The following is a 19,728-nucleotide window of genomic DNA, read 5'->3' as shown; positions in this document are numbered from 1 at the left end:
ATTTCCATGGATTTTATTTCGGATCTTCCAGTATCTCAGAAAATGTCTGTCATCTGGGTGGTGTGTGATCGTTTTTCCAAGATGGTCCATTTGGTGCCCTTGCCTAAGTTGCCTTCTTCCTCCGATTTGGTTCCTCTATTTTTTCAGAATGTGGTTCGCTTGCATGGCATTCCTGAAAATATTGTGTCTGATAGAGGATCCCAGTTTGTGTCCAGGTTTTGGCGGACTTTTTGTGCTAAGATGGGCATTGATTTGTCTTTTTCGTCGGCCTTCCATCCTCAGACTAATGGCCAAACCGAGCGAACTAATCCGACGTTGGAAACTTATTTGAGATGTTTTGTTTCTGCTGATCAGGATGATTGGGTGACTTTTTTGCCATTGGCCGAGTATGCCCTTAATAATCGGGCTAGTTCTGCTACTTTGGTTTCGCCTTTTTTCTGCAATTCTGGTTTCCATCCTCGTTTTTCCTCGGGTCAGGTTGAGCCTTCTGACTGTCCTGGGGTGGATTCTGTGGTGGATAGCTTGCAGCAGATTTGGAACCATGTGGTGGACAATTTGAGGTTGTCACAGGAGAAGGCTCAGCGCTTTGCCAACCGCCGCCGCGGTGTGGGTCCCCGACTTTGTGTTGGGGATTTGGTGTGGCTGTCTTCTTGGTATGTTCCTATGAAGGTCTCCTCTCCTAAATTCAAGCCTCGCTTCATCGGTCCTTATAAGATCTTGGAAATCCTTAACCCGGTGTCTTTTCGTTTGGATCTCCCAGCATCGTTTGCCATTCATAATGTGTTCCATAGGTCTTTGTTGCGGAGTTATGTGGTACCTGTGGTTCCTTCTGTTGAGCCTCCTGCTCCGGTGCTGGTCGAGGGCGAATTGGAGTACGTGGTGGAGAAGATTTTGGATTCTCGTATCTCTAGACGGAGGCTTCAGTATTTGGTTAAGTGGAAGGGCTATGGTCAGGAGGATAATTCCTGGGTTGTCGCCTCTGATGTTCATGCGGCCGATTTGGTTCGTGCCTTCCACGTGGCTCATCCTGATCGCCCTGGGGGTCTTGATGAGGGTTCGGTGACCCCTCCTCAAGGGGGGGGTACTGTTGTGAACTCTATTTTTGGGCTCCCTCTAGTGGTCACAAGCGGTACTGTGTAGTGTTGTCTTTCTGCAGGTTGGCAGCATCAGCTGGTTCGTTATCCTTGGTTGGTTTCCTATTTAGCTCACCTGGATACTCAGTTCCTTGCCTGCTATTAATGTATTCAGTGCTCTTCAGATTCCTTGTGACTACCTTGCTCCCAGTCTCTCCAAGACAAGCTAAGTTTTTGTTTGTTTATTTTTTGATCATCACCATTCATCATGTTTCTTGTCCAGCTTGCTAAAATGTGATTTCCTCGCTTGCTGGTTGCTCTAGGGGACTGAGTTTCTCCCCCCACACCGTTAGTTGGTGCGGGGGTTCTTGAAATCTCAGTGTGGATATTTTGTAAGGGTTTTTTACTGACCGCACAGACCCCTTTACTATTTTCTGCTATCTAGTATTAGTGGGCCTCATTTGCTGAATCTGCTTTCACCCCTGTGTATGTGCCTTCCTCTTACCTCACCGTTATTATTTGTTGGGGCTTCTATATCTTTGGGTATTATTTCTCTGGAGGCAAGAGAGGTCTTTCTTTCTCTCTAGGGGTAGTTAGTTCCTCAGGCTGGCTCGAGACGTCTAGGATTTTAGGCACATTCACCGGCTACCTCTAGTGTGTTGAATAGGTTCAGATTTGCGGTCAGTCCAGTTTACCACCTCCCTAGAGCTTGTCCTATGTTTTGTTACTTAGCTGGAGTATTTTGTGATCCTCAACCACTAAGGATCATAACAGGAGTACCTTGCAGGTCGTACAAACATCCTCCGTGATTCCTCTGTGCCTTTTAATTACTGTCCAAGCTGGACACAAACTGGTATGAGCTTACTCTCTATGTCTTGGAGGTCCTGGCCTGCCCTGCTGCTAGCGTTCTGTCAAAGCCGGGTTTTTAGTGCCGCTGGTGGAATTATAACAGATAAGCGCATCCGCCTGTCAGCTGTCAACTGAAAATGCTGACAGGCTGACTCTTATAAAAATGAACAAGGGCTGGATTGGGAAAGACTTCTGTACACCACCAAGTGAAAACAGAGAAACATAACCTCAAATACACTCTCTCTTTTGGGGAGGTGTATTATCATGGACAACCACAACCACACAGGGGTATACGCTTCTAGATTTGGTCTGTTTGTTGTTATCCTCCTCCTTATCCTCATCCTCATCATCCAGAACCACTAGATGACCAGGGTGAACGTGCTCTATACTGTTATAGGCCGGTGAATTTTGGGCACAGGGGCTGTGAAGGCACTATTTTATTTAGTAAAAACAGGACCCCACATTGTGGAATTGGGCATTACGTTACATTGGGCCTAATTCTTAAGTCTTTCTCCTGCAATGTGTCCTTTAACTGCCACTAGATGACCAGGGTGAACATGTTCAGTACTGTTATAGGCCGGTGAATTTGGGGCAAGGGGCCTGCGATGGCACTAGTCTATTTTTTAAAAAAGGTACCCCCATTGGGGAATTGTTTGGCAGCTCATGCACTCCATTTTAAGTCTCAGTGACCCACACCACTACATTGGGCTTACTTCTTACCTCTGACTCCTGCAATGTCTCTTGTTTAACTGCCACTAGATCACCAGGGTGAATGTGCTTTGTACTGTTATAGGCCAGTGAAGTTTGGGCAAGGGGGGCTGTGATGGCAATAGTATATTTTTTAAAAAGATACCCCACATTGGTGAAACCACATCCTTGTTGGCAAAGACTTCATAACATTTGTGTACCTTAAAGAGCACCCTTAAAAAGCTCCTTTTAGTGTTGTCTGGTTGCTCACATTGGACACAATACACTTCATGTAAATAAGATAAAGCAATGCTGTTAGTTTGGCTCAGTAGTTCATTACAAATATTTCTTTATCAACTATATTAGTTTCTCTCTTTGAGAGCCATAACTTTGGCTGCCTCAAATGTACAAATACAAATAGCGATTTGTAAACAAGATTAAAACACTGTATACCGAATGCATTCAGTCAATCACATATCTGCATTTCTTGTAAAACATTTACAGATGTGACAGACAATGCTCATAGTGACACAATCTTGATAAATATTTGTTAATTAACTTCGCAAACGGTTCTAAGGGTACTGTCACACAGTGCCATTTTGATCGCTACGACGGCACGATCCGTGACGTCGCAGCGATCGTATGATTATCGCTCCAGCGTCGTAGACTGCGGTCACACGTTGCAATCACGGCGCTGGAGCGATGCCGAAGTCCCCGGGTAACCAGGGTAAACATCGGGTTACTAAGCGCAGGGCCGCACTTAGTAACCCGATGTTTACCCTGGTTACCAGCGTAAACGTAAAAAAAACAAACAGTACATACTTACATTCCGGTGTCTGTCCCACGGCGTCTCAGCTTCTCTGCACTGTGTAAGCGCCATAGCCGGAAAGCAGAGCGGTGACGTTAGACGTCACCGCTGTGCTCGCTTTCTGGCTGGCCGGCGCTCACAGTGCAGAGAAGCTGAGACGCCGGAGGAGAGACACCGGAATGTAAGTATGTACTGTTTGTTTTTTTTACGTTTACGCTGGTAACCACGGTAAACATCGGGTTACTAAGCGCGGCCCTGCGCTTAGTTACCCAATGTTTACCCTGGTTACAAGCGAACACATCGCTGGATCGCTGTCACACACAACGATCCAGCGATGTCAGCGGGTGATCAAGCGACGAAAGAAAGTTCCAAATGATCTGCTACGACGTACGATTCTCAGCAGGGTCCCTGATCGCTGCTGCGTGTCAGACACTGCGATATCGTAACGATATCGCTATAACGTCACAAATCGTACCGTCGTAGCGATCAAAATGGCACTGTGTGACAGTACCCTAAGCCTCTATATGTTTGCTGTTTGACATTGTAAAACATTAAGGTGTCATGGCTGGTGGAACGCACCGAGTATATATATGAGTTGTTATAGGTGCGTTCGCAGCCCGGGGTCCACCGGGAAGGAGAGAAGCCCGCTGCTAGAGAAATGGTGGCCCTATATGGTGGTACAATGTCAGATTAGACGCGAGTTCCGTCACTCAGTCAGTAACAGCACGAACCCTGTTGCTTCACAGAGTTGTGAAATAATTAGTGGGACTAATACCCTAACTAGGGTTGTGCTTGCTCTGGAACTCTTCTGTGCTAACTGCACACATGAAGGGACCAGATGCTAAGCCAAGCGACTAATTGCCCACACTGATGCTAGCTGCCTGCCTATGTAATTCCCACGGCTAATGGACACTCTCCACGTGTAGCCTGAGTGGCAGAGTATTACTGGCGACAAGCACAAAACACAAATGATACTAGCGCCGTGCGGCCATGCGAACCTTTTATAGCGTCAGCAATTTCAGGACCTTCCTAGAGGACCAATGAGAGCTGCTACAGGACCTGAGCGTAAGACCCCCGACCTCCAATGAGAGGTCTTCCCTTGGGCATGCTCAGAAGGGAAAAAGCAGGACTTAGTCCCAGAGACGTCTGCTTGCTGCTGACCAGTACTGGCTACAAAGGCTGAGCCTGGAGGAGCAGCCATAACCAACGCAGAGTATCTGCCTGAGCCAGATGCTGGGACCGATATTTCTGCTGAGCAGACTCCACTGCGGCTGGAGAAGAATGGGAGACCGCAGCGGAGGTTGTTCGAGATTACCCCTGTGCAGCGGTGGGAACTCGACACCTAACATTACCCCTCCTCCTAGGGCCCCCCTTCTTGGGCCTCTCTTCACTCGAAGGCAGCAATGAGCTGCGGAACTCGAATGTGCTAAGCAGGCTCCCAGGACCTGTCCTCTGGGCCATAACCCTTCCAATCCACCAAATAAAATTTTTTGCCACGTACCACCTTGCACCCCAAGATAGCGTTCACCTCTTAATCATCCGTAGACGAACCCGATGTCCTAGCAGATGACTCGGAAAACCAGACATGTGTACGGGCTTTAAGAGGGACACATGGAAGGTTTCGGTGATGCCTAGGTGTGGAGAAAGAGCCAGGCAGTAGACCACAGGGTTAACCTGTTCCAGGACCTTAAACAGACCCAAGAAGCGAGGAGCAAACTTAGTGGACTCAACGTGCAGCCTGATGTTATGGGCGGAGAGCCACACTAAATCACAAGGGAAAAGGTCAGAGCGGGGTGCCGATGTGCATCGGCGGAGGACCTCATTCACTCCTTGGAAGCCCGGATGGCATCCTGAGTGCGGTCCCAAATGTCCCGTGCCTCCACAGCCCAGTCTGCCACCCTGGAATCGGCTGAAGACACGGGCATAGGCACAGGAACCCGCAGATGCTGGCCGTAATTAAGGAGGAATGGGGTCTAACCAGTGGAGTCGGCTATGGCGTTGTTTAGGGCAAACTCCACCCACGGTAGCAAGGATGCCCAATCATCCTGTCTAGCAGACACAAAATGTCACAGATATGTGACCAAGGTCTGGTTGGCCCTCTCTACCAACCTATTTGTCTCGGGATGGTATGCTGAAGAGAGATTCAACTCGATGCTGAGTAGACGACAAAGCTCTCTCCAGAACCGAGACACAAACTGAGGATGCCGGTCACTGACAATTTTGTCCGGCATACCGTTTAGATGGAAAATGTGTTTTATAAACAATGCTGCCAAGGCCCGTGCAGAAGGTAGATGTGGAAGAGGCACCAAGTGCACCATTTTAGAAAAATGGTCGATGATTACCCAAATGATGGTGCAGCCACGGGACTTGGGTAAGCCCCCCACAATGTCCATCCTGACCATCTCCCAGGGCCTGTCTGCCACCGGCAGGGGATAAAGTAACCCTGCTGGCTGTTGTCGAGGAGACTTATTCTTGGCACAGGAGACACATGCCCGAATATAGTCCCCGATGTCACGGACCATATGCGGCCACCAGTATGTCCTCACCAGCAGCTCAGATGTCCTCTTGGTCCCAAAATGTCCACCCACCCTGGACAAATGAGCCCAAGAGAGAACCTCCGGTCGCAAATTTGATGGTACAAAAGCCTTGCCCAGGGGCACAGACTCTAGCAAATCCAGAGCCACGGTTCTCAGGCTCTCAGAAGGGACAATAAGCCGAGGCTCCTCTTCCTCCTCCTCAGATGACATAACAGAGCAAGAGAGTGCTTCGGCACGAATGTTCTTCTCCCCGGAGAGAAAATGGAGGGTGAAATGGACCTGGGAGAAGAACAGGGACCATCTGGCCTGGCGAGAATTTAGCCACTGGGCTATCTGTATGTACACCAAATTTTGTGGTCTGTGAAAACTTGGATGGGAAAGTGAACCCCCTCCAGGAGGTGTCACCAGTCAGAGAAATCCAACTTCATGGCTAGCAACTCCCTTTCCCGATGGAATAATTCCTCTCCGCTGGTGTTAAGATCTTGGAAAAGAAGAAGCAAGGATGCTACTGACCTTGAGCATCCTTTTGGAAGAGGACTGCTTGAGCACCAATGGATGAGGCATCCATCTCCATTATAAACGGCGTATCTACATCGGGGTGATGTAGGATGGGAGCGCTAGCAAAATGAGACTTAATAGAGAGGAAAGCCTTGGAGACCTCCTCTGACCACAATTTGGGATTTGCTCCCTTCTTGGTGAGGGTACCAAGAGAGCTACCAAACTTGAGAAATGCGGAATGAACTGGCGACAATAGTTAATGAACCCCATAAAGCGCTGCACCGCTTTAAGAGAATGGGGTTCCTGCCAGTCCATCACAGCCTGCAGTTTGGCAGGATCCATAGCCAATCCCTGGGTGGAGATGATATAATCAAGGAAAGGAAAGGACTCCGGCTCAAACACACATTTCTCCAACTTGGCATAGAGGGAGTTTGCCCGTAAGAGGTCGAAGACTTTGCCAACCTCTCTCCAGTGGGAGTCTATATCTGGAGAGTAGATGAGTATATCATCCAGATAGACTATGACCAAGGTGGAGAGCATATCCCAGAAGATATCATTCACAAAGTCTTGGAAAACGGCTGGGGCATTACAGAGCCCGAATGGCATCACCAGATATTCATAGTGCCCATCCCTGGTGTTAAAAGCCATCTTCCTTTCATCCCCCTCACGAATGCGAATCAGGTTGTAAGCACACCGCAGATCTAATTTGGTGAATACCCTTTGCTCCCTGTAGCCTATTGAAAAGCTCAGATATCAGGGGCAAAGTGTACTTTTTCTTAACGGTGATGGCATTGTGACCCCTGTAATCTATGCATGGACGTAGTTCTCCATTCTTCTTCTGCACAAAGAAGAACCCAGCCCCTGCAGGTGACACTGACTTCCTAATGAACCCTCTTGCCAAATTCTCCTGGATGTATTGAGTCATAGCCTCCGTCTCCGGGAGAGAGGGAATGGACCCAACCCCGGGGAGGCTCTGCTCCAGTCATGAGATCAATAGGACAGTCATAGGGGTGGTGAGGTGGAAGGGTCTCCGCAGCCCTCTTGGAGAACACGTCTGCATAGGACCAATAACACTTGGGAAGAGAAGTAAGATCTGCGGGTACCTCTGTATGGCAACCTGAACACACTCCCTCATACATCTGCCCTTACAAGATTCACTCCAACCCAAACTTCTCCCTGAATCACTCAATATGAGGGGAGTGGAAACGTAGCCAGGGTATCCCTAACAGGATCTTGTCTATTCCCTTGGGAATGACAAAAAGGAGATAATCTCCTGATGGGAAGGAGACATAGATAATGTTAATGGAATGGTCTGGTGGGTTATTTGTGAGGGCAGTGTCGACCCATTCACCAATCGAACAGTCACCGGCTTGGCGAGCATCACCAGGGGTATTGCGTGGCATGGGCGAAGGCAGATGAACAAAATTCCCCTCCGCCCCGGAGTCCACACAAAGCTCGACTGTAAACGTGGAAGAGCCTAAAGTGATTGTCTCCTTAAAGAACAGCTTGGAGGAAAACGCCGTTGTGTCTAGTGAACCTCCTCCTATGGTTACTAGACGCGATAGTTTCCCGACCACTAAGGACATTTATTGGCATAATGTCCTAACTGCTGGCAGATATTACAGACGACGGGTACTCGAGTGGCCCAGGACTTAGGTCCCGCTCGATAAACCTCCCTGGCCTCATGGGAGTCGGACGCCTGAACAGGAGATTCCAGAGGACTGGCAAAGGTAGGAGCCAACCAGAACCTCTGCCTACACTGGGTCCACTCCAACCTCCGCTCGTTAAAACGGAGGTCGATGCGGGTGGATATAGTTATGAGCTCCTCCAGTGTGGCGGGAATCTCCCTGGTGGCCAAGGTGTCCTTCACATGGTCAGCCAATCCCTTCCAGAACATCGGGATAAGGCCTTTATCCGGACTTTGGCATCAGAGCTGGAGTGGCCGGAAGTGGACGGCGAATTGGCTGACCATGGATGAACCCTGTGTTAATGCCAGCAGTTGGAGCGCTGTATCATGGGTGACACGAGGTCCCAATAAGACCTGTTTCAGAGAGTCCAGGAAGCAAGGAGCACTCTGCACCACATGATCATCACGCTCCCACAGCGGCGTTGCCCACTCCAACGCCCTGCCTGACAGAAGGGATATGATAAATCCCACTTTAGCCCATTCCATAGGAAAATGTGCAGCCAGGAGCTCTAGATGTATGGTGCACTGGCTCACGAATCCCCGACATAGCTTACTGTCACCAGCAAACTTGTCTGGTAGCGGGAGTCGGGATAATGTTGAAGCAGGGGTGGCAGAGGACAAACTGTCTGCAGCTACACCAGCAGCCTGAACAACGACTGCGGTGACATCCACGGCCGAGGTTGTGCATTCAAGAGCTGCCAACCTACCCTTCAGCTGCTGGATGTACCGTTGTAGACGCTGATCATCCGCCATTCACTAGCCAGACCTTGGCGCTATTATTCTGTTATGGCTGGCGGAACGCACCGAGAAGGGCCGGCTCCAGGTTTTTGAGGGCCCCGGGCGAAAGAGTCTCAGTGGGCCCCCCTTTAACACATACCACGATTCATGATCGCATATAAACACAGCCATGTAGTATATAACACAGCCCACGTAGTATATAGCAGCCCAGCCCACGTAGTATATAGCAGCGCAGCCCATGTAGTATATAGCAGCCAACGTAGTATATAGCACAGCCCATGTAGTATATAGCAGCCCACGTAGTATATAGCAGCCCATGTAGTATATAGCAGCCCAGCCCACGTAGTATATAGCAGCCCAGCCCACGTAGTATATAGCAGCGCAGCCCATGTAGTATATAGCAGCCCACGTTGTATATAGCAGCCCAGCCCACGTAGTATATAGCAGCCCAGCCCACGTAGTATATAGCAGCCCACGTAGTATATAGCAGCCCAGCCCACGTAGTATATAGCAGCACAGCCCACGTAGTATATAGCAGCCCAGCCCACATAGTATATAGCAGCCCACGTAGTATATTGCAGCACAGCCCACGTAGTATATAGCAGCCCAGCCCACGTAGTATATAGCAGCCCACATAGTATATAGCAGCCCAGCACACGTAGTATATAGCAGCTCAGCCCATGTAGTATATAGCAGCCCATGTAGTATATAGCAGCCCAGCCCACGTAGTATATAGCAGCCCAGCTCACGTAGTATATAGCAGCGCAGCCCATGTAGTATATAGCAGCCCACGTAGTATATAGCAGCCCAGCCCACGTAGTATATAGCAGCCCAGCTCACATAGTATATAGCAGCGCAGCCCATGTAGTATATAGCAGCCCACGTAGTATATAGCAGCCCAGCCCACGTAGTATATAGCAGCGCAGCCCATGTAGTATATAGCAGCCCACGTAGTATATAGCAGCCCAGCCCACGTAGTATATAGCAGCGCAGCCCATGTAGTATATAGCAGCCCACGTAGTATATAGCAGCCCAGCCCATGTAGTATATAGCACAACCCAATCAGTATATAAGAGCCCATACCTTGTCCTCCCAGCCAAGCTCTGCATCCCCCCGGCCCCCGCAATCCTTTGTTCCAGGTGGCAGGTGCTGCACACTTCCTGTTTGGCGACGCTTGGCTCATTCTCCAGGCACTGGAAAGTCGGAAGTCACTCTGCTCTGCGTATCCATGGCGACGGATTGTGGGCGGCTCTCCAGCAGCTGCAAAAGTTCCAGAGCTCCATGCTGCCTCTGCCTCCTCTCTTCTAGCGTGCACCTCGGACCGCAGATGACTGCCTCAGGGGCCGCATGCGGGCAGCCTGCCCCTAACGCCGGCCCTAAATGGGCCCCCCTGTCTCGCCAGGGCCCGGGTATGCCGGGTGCTGACGCCGGCCCTGGCACCGAGTATATATATGAGATGTTATAGGTGCGTTCGCAGCCCGGGGTCCACCGGGCAGGAAAGAAGCCCACTGCTAGAGAAATGGCTGCCCTATATGGCGGTACAATGTCAGATTAGACGCACATTCCGTCACTCGGTCAGTATCAGCAAGAACCCTGTTGACTCACAGAGTCATGAAATAATTAGTGGGAATAATACCCTAACTAGGGTTGTGCTTTCTCTGGAACTCTTCTGTGCTAACCGCACACATGAAGGAACCAGATGCTAAGCCAAGCGACTAATTGCCCTCACTGACGCTAGCTGCCTGCCTATGTAATTCCCACAGCTAACGGACACTCTCCACGTGTAGCCTGAGTGGCAGAGTATTACTGGCGACAAGCACAAAGCACAAATGATACTAGCGCATGGCCATGCAGCCATGCAAACCTTTTATAGCTGCAGCAACTTCAGGACCTTCCTAGAGGACCAATAGGAGCTGCTACAGGACCTGAGTGTGTGACCCCCAACCTCCAATGAAAGGTCTTCCCTTGGGCATGCTCAGAAGGGAAAAAGCAGGACTTAGTCCCAGAGACGTCTGCTCGCCGCTGACCAGTACTGGCTACAAAGGCTGAGCCTGAAGGAGCAGCCGTAACCAAGCACAGAGTATCTGCCTGAGCCAGACGCTGGGACCGACGTCTCCGCTGAGCAGACTTCACTGCGGCTGGAGAAGAATGGGAGACCGCTGCGAAGGTGGTTCGAGATTCCCCTTGTGCAGTGGTGGGAACTCGACACCTAACATAAGGTTTACTGAAACTATGCCTGTGGTGGTTTGATCTAAATCCTTGTGGCTTTTATTTTCTAGGGGTTTATGGCCCCTCGTCTGATGACTCCATGATATCTCAGTTTCATCCAACCTTGAAAAGTGGCCACTTGAAGGTGTGGGTAGTGTAAATCACTATATAAGACCAGAGAAACATGACTAAGACAGATGCTAAAACTGGGGTACCTGTACGTGTACAGTGTGTTAATATCTGCATAATTAGGAACGCCCATGCAGTGTTGCTTCTCTGATATTCCAGACGGATGATGTTTAAAAGCCTCTTGGTGATGATCTAAGTATACAGTATGTAGTTAATCTTCATATATACGTAATCACTATATTTATTTAATCCTTATATGTACTTATTAACCTTTGCATGTTAACATATACAAAAGTGTATGCAATCACACTATTCAATCATCCTATTCCTTGAATTTTGTAGTTTGCAATAAAATTGCGTTGCATTGCAAGTATTAGCCTTTTTTCAAGCTGTATCTGAACCTTAGTGTTAAAAACATGGCAAATAAAATTGCCAAATTCTCCTGTAAATAATTCTGCAAAGAGGGTACCATCATACCATTAAATAATATGAGTGGATTTTCATGGGCCCATCCAGTATGTGGGTTCCAAGGCGTAATGGGATGCATATGACTGACTATGCAGCAGGGCTGGCCTTGCTGCCAATGTGTAAAACAAAGGAGTATAGTAGTACAAAATGCATACTGTGAAGTGGATTTTCATGGGCCCATCCAGTATGTGGGTTCCAAGGCGTAATGGGGTGCATATGACTATGCAGCAGGGCTGGCCTTGCTGCCAATGTGTAAAACAAAGGAGTACCGGAGTACAAAATGCATATTGTGAAGTGGATTTTCATGGGCCCAACCTGTATGTGGGTTCCAAGGTGTAATGGGGTGCATATGACTATGCAGCAGGACAGGCCTTGAATTCAATGCAACAATTTTTCAGGAGTCCCCCCTGGACATCTTGTGATAGGGGTATTGTGGTGCGTCACAATTCTTGGCAGCCCATCCGCTCACAGCCTAGGCTACAATAGATTAGTAGACCCACTGTTTCATAATGGCCGTTTAAGAAGATTAAAGCCGCCTGATGCACCAGTAAAAATAGGCTCTGTGACTCTAAGAGTTCCACCTTTGTAAATGAAACAAGATGGGTCTGCTTATCTGTCACACACCACATGGCCAGCAGGAGGTGATAAATGTTACAATGACATTTCCCAGTGAATGCATTTGTAGTGGTTGAAAGCAATGTTAAAGTTGAAAAACGCTTCAAAAACGCAGCGTCTGAACTAAGCCTAAGTGGGGGAGGAAATTTTTGGATGTACCTTGACATATTTCCAAGCAAAACCCGTTTTGGTTTAGTTTTAATGTGTTTTTTGTGGCACCGGGAAAAATGGCATGAATCTCGGAAAAAATTGATTAAAGCTGTGAATTAGGAGTCAGCAATGCTTCCAGGGGCGATCCCCATGATGTTCCTGTGTCAATTGAGCAGTGTTTCCATCATTTTCAGACGTTTTTAGACCTTAAAAAGACCACCGGGGGGGATCACGGTAAAATTACTCGGGTCTCCCATCGGGACTTACATTGGGCTCGTTGTTCTGGTCGAGTACCCGAGTATTCCAATCTGCTCGACTCGAGCAACGAGCACCAGGGCATTTTAGTGCTCGCTCATCACTATTTGTTAGGCATCTTTTTGAAAAGCCTTGACATTTTTGCAGGAAGAAAAATTGCCTGCCACTGGCACTTGACCCCTTGACAAATGTTATTCTGCTTATTGCATGTGATCATGTTGCACTAATTATTGCTGAGTTGTGTTGCATTCTGCATTGACTGATATATGCCTGGAATGTTATTGGCATCACTAAATGTGTGGTATCTAGTGTTGAGCATTCCGATACCGCAAGTATCGGGTATCGGCCGATACTTGCGGTATCGGAATTCCGATACCGAGTTCCGATACTTTTGTGGTATCGGGAATCGGAATCGGAAGTTCCCAGTGTATGGTTCCCAGGGTCTGAAGGAGAGGAAACTCTCCTTCAGGCCCTGGGATCCATATTCATGTAAAAAATAAAGAATTAAAATAAAAAATATTGATATACTCACCCTCTGACGCGCCCTGGTAGTAACCGGCAGCTTCCGTTTCTAAGAATGAGCAGTTTAGGACCCTCGATGACGTCGCGGCTTCTGATTGGTCGCGTGCCGCTCATGTGACCGCTCATGCGACCAATCACAGGCCGCGACATCATCTCAGGCCCTAAACTCCTAGGGCCTGCGATGACGTCGCGGCCTGTGATTGGTGAATCAGTGAATTCTTACAGGTGTGTAATGTGTGTCCTGACACTGTGCAGTGTTACCACCTTTCTATATGTCACATACTGGTGATAAATACAGAAATACACGAGATACAGGATGATGATGTTCAATAATTAATTATTTTATTTTTTTCCTAGAAGTATGTTTTGAGTTGTGGGAGGAAACCGGAGTACCCGGGGAAAACCCACACAGACACGGGGAGAACATACAAACTCTGTGCAGATGGTGTCCCAGATTTACACCGAGGAGCACTGCGCTGCTCGCCAACAGTGCTAATCACTGTGCCACCGTGCTGTCCTGTAGTCTGACGGTCCTACATCTCCAAGCAGCATGCCAGCCAGGTGAGTTATGGGGCAGCAATAGAGAATGCAGGACACTATGGTCTCTGATATGTAGATGGAAGAGCTTGGGGTGGGATTCCAACAGACCCCACCTGTTTCTTCAGACCACACCCAGGTCCACGCCTCCCTGACCCAGTAGTCAGGTATTAGGGGGACTATGCTATATTGCAATTGCTGTTATTTATGTGGCTTTTAATGTTCTTCCACATGTTTCTGATATAGGAGAAGCCACGGAACAGCCACTTGTCCTCCGGGGTTCCAGGTGGTTTCTGAGCTTCAATGCCAGTAATGTTCTTACAGCTGTTGCTGATAGCGGAGAAGCCACAGATCAGCCGCTGGTCCTTCGGAGTTATAGGTGGTTCTTGAGCTTCAGTGCCAGTAATGTTCTTCCAGCTGTTGCTGATAGCGGAGAAGCCACAGATCAGCTGCTGGTCCTCCGGGGTTATAGGTGGTTTCTGAGCTTCAGTGCCAGTAATGTTCTTCCAGCTGTTGCTGATAGAGGAGAAGCCACAGATCAGCCGCTGGTCCTCCGGGGTTATAGGTGGTTTCTGAGCTTCAGTGCCAGTAATGTTCTTCCAGCTGTTGCTGATAGAGGAGAAGCCACAGATCAGCCGCTGGTCCTCCAGGGTTATAGGTGGTTTCTGAGCTTCAGTGCCAGTAATGTTCTTCCACCTGTTACTGATATAGGAGAAGCCACAGAACAGCCGTTGCTCCTCCAGGGTTATAGGTGGTTTCTGAGCTTCAATGCCAGACATCACTTGGTGCAATTCAATTTGTTTGCTGGTTTTCAAAACTCGGATCTATAGAAGAAAGACAAATCAGTCTGGTTAATTCATTAGGTATTTAATTATATCCGTCCCCTCCTGAGGGCACCTGTACAGATTGTGGATGAGCCGTGGTAACTGTGTGCAGATTACCGCTAATCGCCATGATGCATCGTTACCTGCAGCTTGAGAACAAGTCAACTACTGGTGCTGCCTGGCAATCTGCGGTATCCACATCTGCTACAACTGCACCATAAAGCTGTGTTCACACATTTTCTTCCAAAAATGGGAAGAGCAATATGGTTCTTTGCAAAAAAAAATCCACAGTGTGAACACAGCCTAACGGATCCAAGTTATTCACTAAGTGGCCTTCTGAAGAATTGGGGACAATAATTACACTTTTGAGAAATATGTAAAAGCCTGTCCATCCTGCCCCATACTGTAATTCCACCCATTTACCAGCAGGGGAGGATAAACACATTCTGGCCTACACTATGTAGGATTGTTACTCATTATTTGAGTATTTCTTACACATATTATCACATTACACAGACGAGGAGGTGACATTATAATAAAATAATGCTGTGCACTTACAGGTTTCATTGTAAATGGTGGACGTGACCTTTCCGTCTCTAATTCCTCCCAGTTTATAGGTGAGAAGAATGGATGTCCTTTTAAATTGCTGCAAACATCCTGCCTCTTCTCTGGTGATTTACACAAGAGCTGCAAATAAATAAGAACCATTATTATATCACAAGTAGTGTTGAGCGATACCGTCCGATACTTGAAAGTATCGGTATCGGAAAGTATCGGCCGATACCGGCAAAATATCGGATCCAATCCGATACCGATACCCGATACCAATACAAGTCAATGGGACTCAGGTATCGGACGGTATTCCTGATGGTTCCCAGGGTCTGAAGGAGAGGAAACTCTCCTTCAGGCCCTGGGAACCATATAAATGTGTAAAATAAAGAATTAAAATAAAAAATATCGCTATACTCACCTGTCCGACGCAGCCGGGACCTCGGCGATTGTAAGCGGCAGCGTTGTTTCTTTAAAATTCGCGCTTTTACTTGCTTACGTGAATTCCCGGCTTCTGATTGGTCAGGGCGGCCATGTTGCCGGGACTCGGACCAATCACAGCAAGCCGTGACGAAATTACGTCACGGCTTGCTGTGATTGGTCCGCGTCCCGGCAATATGGCGCCGTGACCAATCACAAGCCGTGACGTCACGGGAGGCTGGACACGCGCGCTTTTCAAAATAAGCGCGTGTCCAGCCTCCCGTGACGTCACGGCTTGTGATTGGTTAATGGCGGCCATGTTCCTGGGACGCGGACCAATCACAGCAAGCCGTGACGTAATTTCGTCACGGCTTGCTGTGATTGGTCCGCGTCCCGGCAACATGGCCGCCCTGACCAATCAGAAGCCGGGAATTCACGTAAGCAAGTAAAAGCGCGAATTTTAAACAAACAACGCTGCCGGTTCCTTCGCTGAGGTCCCGGCTGCGTCGGAGAGGTGAGTATAGCGATTTTTTTTATTTTAATTCTTTCTTTTACACCTTTTTACATTAATGTTGTTTCGATACCGATATCCGATATTACAAAAATATCGGATCTCGGTATCGGAAATTCCGATACAGCAAGTATCGGCCGATACCCGATACTTGCAGCATCGGAATGCTCAACACTAATCACAAGTAATAATAGAAATAATCTCAGAAAAAACAGCAGTTACAGAATTGATTTCTCATTTTCTTATACAAAGATGAATTTATTAAAACAGCCATTGCTAGGAACAAATGCGATAGGACAGGATAAGATAGGATAGTACAGGACAGGATGGTACAGGATAGTACAGGACAGGATAGGACAGGATAGGATAGGACAAGATAGGACAGGATAGGATAGGACAGGATAAGACTGGAAAGTACAGGACAGGATGGTACAGGATAGGCCATCAGTAGTCGATCAGTCAGGGACCGATACGCAATAATCCTGATGATTAGCTGTGTGGAGAGGTTTTGGTGAGCGCCGCAGCCTCTTTATTGTATAAACTGGCCTGTAGATAAGAACGCTGTACATATAGGAGAGGCTGTCCCGGGGCTCCAGCATTGTCCCAATTCCTTCTATTGGATAAAGCTGAAATACCCAACACAGTGGTGATGAAATGTACGGTGTATTAACAAAACTCATGACTGGTCTATCCTTCCTATGTCTCCAGGTATAATTGTCTATTTACTCACTCTCGCTATGATATTCCTGAGCTGAGAATCCATGGTGTTCGGATAGCAAGGTTCATCACATGTCACTGAACGGGCAAGCCTTCGAGTACAGTAACCATAGTTAAACGGGAAAAATCCTGTGGCCATTTGGTAGATTATGATCCCAAAAGCGAACAGGTCGACAGAGTAATTAAAGGGCTGTCGACGAACCATCTGTGGAAACATAAGATTAGAAGAGTAAGTTAGTACATTGTCCATCCTGGGAGACAGAAAACAACCATGGTACATGTTTACTGGTAGTGTTTTTCCACACCTAAGCCCCCATACATAATACATGTCAGCCAAAAGATCATTTGGATGATAGCTACCTCTCCCATGCAAGGAACTCACAGTTCGGCCAAGAACTTCTATGTTCTCTATTAGAGAAACTCTACCAGACTCCAAAAAATAAAGGATTGATCATTGGAAATCCAATGTGCTAGATCCTTCTCCTCCTGGATATAGAGTCTAGAGGCCCCAGTACACATTAGAATGTTGGCTGATCCTTCTGATATTGGCCGGTTCGGCTGACTTTAGTCTAATATGTATGGGGGCTCTTACACAGTCCATCTATTAGTTAGCGTTAGTAAATGTGGGCCGCTGTGGTGATAGATCTGTGATTCCACAAGCTCCACATTAAGTGAGAATTGCAGGTGGATAATAAAGTATGAGATATTAGTAGTCACATAGTCACCTCAGGAGCCATATAGCCAGGAGTGCCGTAAAATTCACTGATCTTCTGAGAGCCAAATACATTCATAGCAGCAAGGCCGAAATCAGCAATCTTAGCGTGTCCATCGCCGTCCAGAAGAATGTTGTCTGGTTTTAAATCCCTTAAAAAAGAAAGAAAAATAGTTCTGTGAATCAGACATAGATGAGCTGTAGTGCTGGGGTTACTGTGGGGGCTTCACAGGACCACTCACTAAACACTGGGGGCAGATTCACTAATCCTATCTTGTGTAGACATATACCAGGCTGTCTGAAAACGCTCCAAATTCATCACAGTGACTGTTTGACAAATTAGGAGCATCTTCAGAGACTTTTGTCCGATGTTACACCACTATTGTTTTCATTACTTACAGCCAATAATTTTCACAAAAATCTGGTTACAGTTTAGTTGCACGTTGTGACATTGTAAGCCACATGGATTCCTATCAAACTATTCCCATTACCATAAAAGCCTTGTCCCCTCTTCGAGTGAACCCCCAAAAGTGTCTAAAACACTTAATAAATGTGGTACACGTCATGTTCACCAGATTATTGTCACAAATAACACCACAATTCTGGCACATTTAACTATTTCCCATAGTAAATCTTTCCCTACGTATAAAAAAAGAAATGGCTTATTACCGGTGAATAATCCCCCGACTGTGGAGAAACTGTATTCCACTCAAGATTTCTGCTGCAAGGAACCTAATAAGGAAGAAAAAAAATCCTATCAGCATTAATTGTTCTACTGAACCACTAATAACTATGAGGGGAGACAGCGGCCACAGAAATCACAGAGCGGCTGTTCTCTTACCTGGTCGTGCAGACATTCAGGGGGGCTCTGAATTTGATAAATGCAGTCAACGTTCCACCACTCAGATATTCCATGGCATAAAATGCATAGTCCTGTGCGAGAGGAGGGAAGATGATTGTAAATAATGCAGATTTTATCCATCCTGATAACATTTACTATGGTTCTGGGACCTCTACTGTGTGTTCAGAAGACATGTCTCCTTGTCTGCACACAATAGAGAGGTGTCCAGGGTGAAAACTAAGTCAAAATCCTATAATGGTAGCCACCAGTAATGGCGCCCAGGGAATACAGGCACACAGAGCATGCAGCAGGGCTACTCATTTGAACAGGCAAAGATTGAATTTACAATCTAATGGAAGCAACTGGACATGATGGGGAGAAAGGAATTTTTAGAAAGTGAGGAGTCTCTTACCGCTGTCTGGAAGGTCCCATAGGCATGTGTGAAGAATCTGCTGCCTTCAGTGATTTTCAGGACCTCTCTCTCTAAGCGGATGGTGTGTTTAGCGTTCTCCAACAATTCCCTCTTCTTGACCATCTTGACAGCCAGCTGAAGTCCGCTGGGTTGATGTGTTGCCAGCATCACCCTGCCAAAACTGCCTTCTCCAAGCTTCCTGGTAAAGATGAAACTCTCCAGGGAAAGACAGGCAGCCACTTGCTCTGAAGGGCTGGTGGTCTGAGCACCAATTACACCTAGAAAACAAAACAGATATAAGAACCAACAATTAATCTTACAGTCACACTCACATATAATGCTTCAATAAATTGGCAATTTTTTTCAATCTATCATGAACTTTGAACCCAGATGAACCTGGTTACCACCATGTTCTGGCTGGAGAGCCCCAAGTATAGAAGGTGGAGAGCTCTGTTGTACATGGTAAGATGTACAGGATAAGATTATGTAATTAGCTTCCATTTTGTAAAACTGTATATAAAAGATGGATGTGGCCTGTGACTAAATGACTATAGACTTTACCTTCTGGAGCTTGATCGATGGATTTGTCAGTCTCACGTCTTCTCTTTGTGGTGGTCTCAGTGTCAGATGTCCTCTTTCTCTTAAGTTGTTCTCTACAACTTTGATTTTCAGCGCTCTCATGATGTAGGTGAGAGCTCCTGGTTTTAGCTGATCCGCTAAACCTTATTTCAGAGGTAACATCCTTTCCACTCTCAGATTCCACCATTCTTCCTCTCTTATTTGGGTTTGCATCTCCCTTCTCAGGAGATGTGTTCCCTCTTTTTATCCCCTTTTTAAGGGTCTTCATCTCTGGTAGATATCCAGAAGATGTTGTACAGGGATCATCTGTTTTCTCAACAGGTACGTCCTGTACAATGTCCTGAAAAGTTTCTCCTCTCTGAGAAAAACTCTCTTCCGTGCATCTCTTTTTAGCACTCTTCT

At 47.3% G+C, this 19,728-nt stretch overlaps 2 protein-coding genes and 1 long non-coding RNA gene across 3 annotated transcripts in view; 1 reads left to right on the top strand and 2 right to left on the bottom strand.

Annotated features, from left to right (window-relative positions):
* Positions 1–19,728, top strand: part of LOC143788107 (uncharacterized) — a 105,489-nt gene that overhangs the window by 26,904 nt on the left and 58,857 nt on the right. The window contains exon 2 of the long non-coding RNA XR_013218560.1: positions 13,582–13,785. This is a non-coding gene — a long non-coding RNA (uncharacterized LOC143788107). The remainder of the gene's footprint in view (positions 1–13,581; positions 13,786–19,728) is intronic.
* Positions 13,545–16,745, bottom strand: LOC143788170 (uncharacterized). Its single transcript, XM_077277598.1, has 3 exons — positions 16,701–16,745; positions 15,144–15,272; positions 13,545–14,585 (listed from the first exon to the last, which is right to left on the bottom strand). Exons 1-3 carry the CDS (start codon positions 16,743–16,745, stop codon positions 13,941–13,943), a joined length of 819 nt encoding a protein of 272 aa, XP_077133713.1. The 3' UTR covers positions 13,545–13,940.
* On the bottom strand, positions 16,396–18,983 carry LOC143787867 (protein kinase C delta type-like). The gene is made up of 5 exons (XM_077276984.1): positions 18,748–18,983; positions 18,336–18,427; positions 18,164–18,226; positions 17,508–17,646; positions 16,396–16,987 (listed from the first exon to the last, which is right to left on the bottom strand). Exons 1-5 carry the CDS (start codon positions 18,913–18,915, stop codon positions 16,784–16,786), a joined length of 666 nt encoding a protein of 221 aa, XP_077133099.1. The 5' UTR covers positions 18,916–18,983; the 3' UTR covers positions 16,396–16,783.

The sequence above is a fragment of the Ranitomeya variabilis genome, chromosome 8 (assembly GCF_051348905.1).
Source record: "Ranitomeya variabilis isolate aRanVar5 chromosome 8, aRanVar5.hap1, whole genome shotgun sequence".
Lineage (NCBI taxonomy): Eukaryota > Metazoa > Chordata > Amphibia > Anura > Dendrobatidae > Ranitomeya > Ranitomeya variabilis.
Note: the sequence above shows the minus strand (reverse complement) of the source record. Positions and strands in the feature narration are given on the sequence as shown.

Excerpts from the sequence above, each read along its gene's own strand:
- LOC143788170 (XM_077277598.1), bottom strand. The coding sequence starts at position 16,745 with ATGAGTTTTGTTAATACACCGTACATTTCATCACCACTGTGTTGG. Across the intron at positions 15,273-16,700 it reads TTTCATCACCACTGTGTTGG|CTCTTGTGTAAATCACCAGA; the intron begins GTATTTCAGCTT and ends ATTTATTTGCAG. Across the intron at positions 14,586-15,143 it reads CACCATTTACAATGAAACCT|ATCCGAGTTTTGAAAACCAG; the intron begins GTAAGTGCACAG and ends TTTCTTCTATAG.
- LOC143787867 (XM_077276984.1), bottom strand. The coding sequence starts at position 18,915 with ATGCTGGCAACACATCAACCCAGCGGACTTCAGCTGGCTGTCAAGATG. Across the intron at positions 17,647-18,163 it reads AGTCGGGGGATTATTCACCG|GGATTTAAAACCAGACAACA; the intron begins GTAATAAGCCAT and ends TTCTTTTTTAAG. Across the intron at positions 16,988-17,507 it reads CTGGCTATATGGCTCCTGAG|ATGGTTCGTCGACAGCCCTT; the intron begins GTGACTATGTGA and ends ATGTTTCCACAG.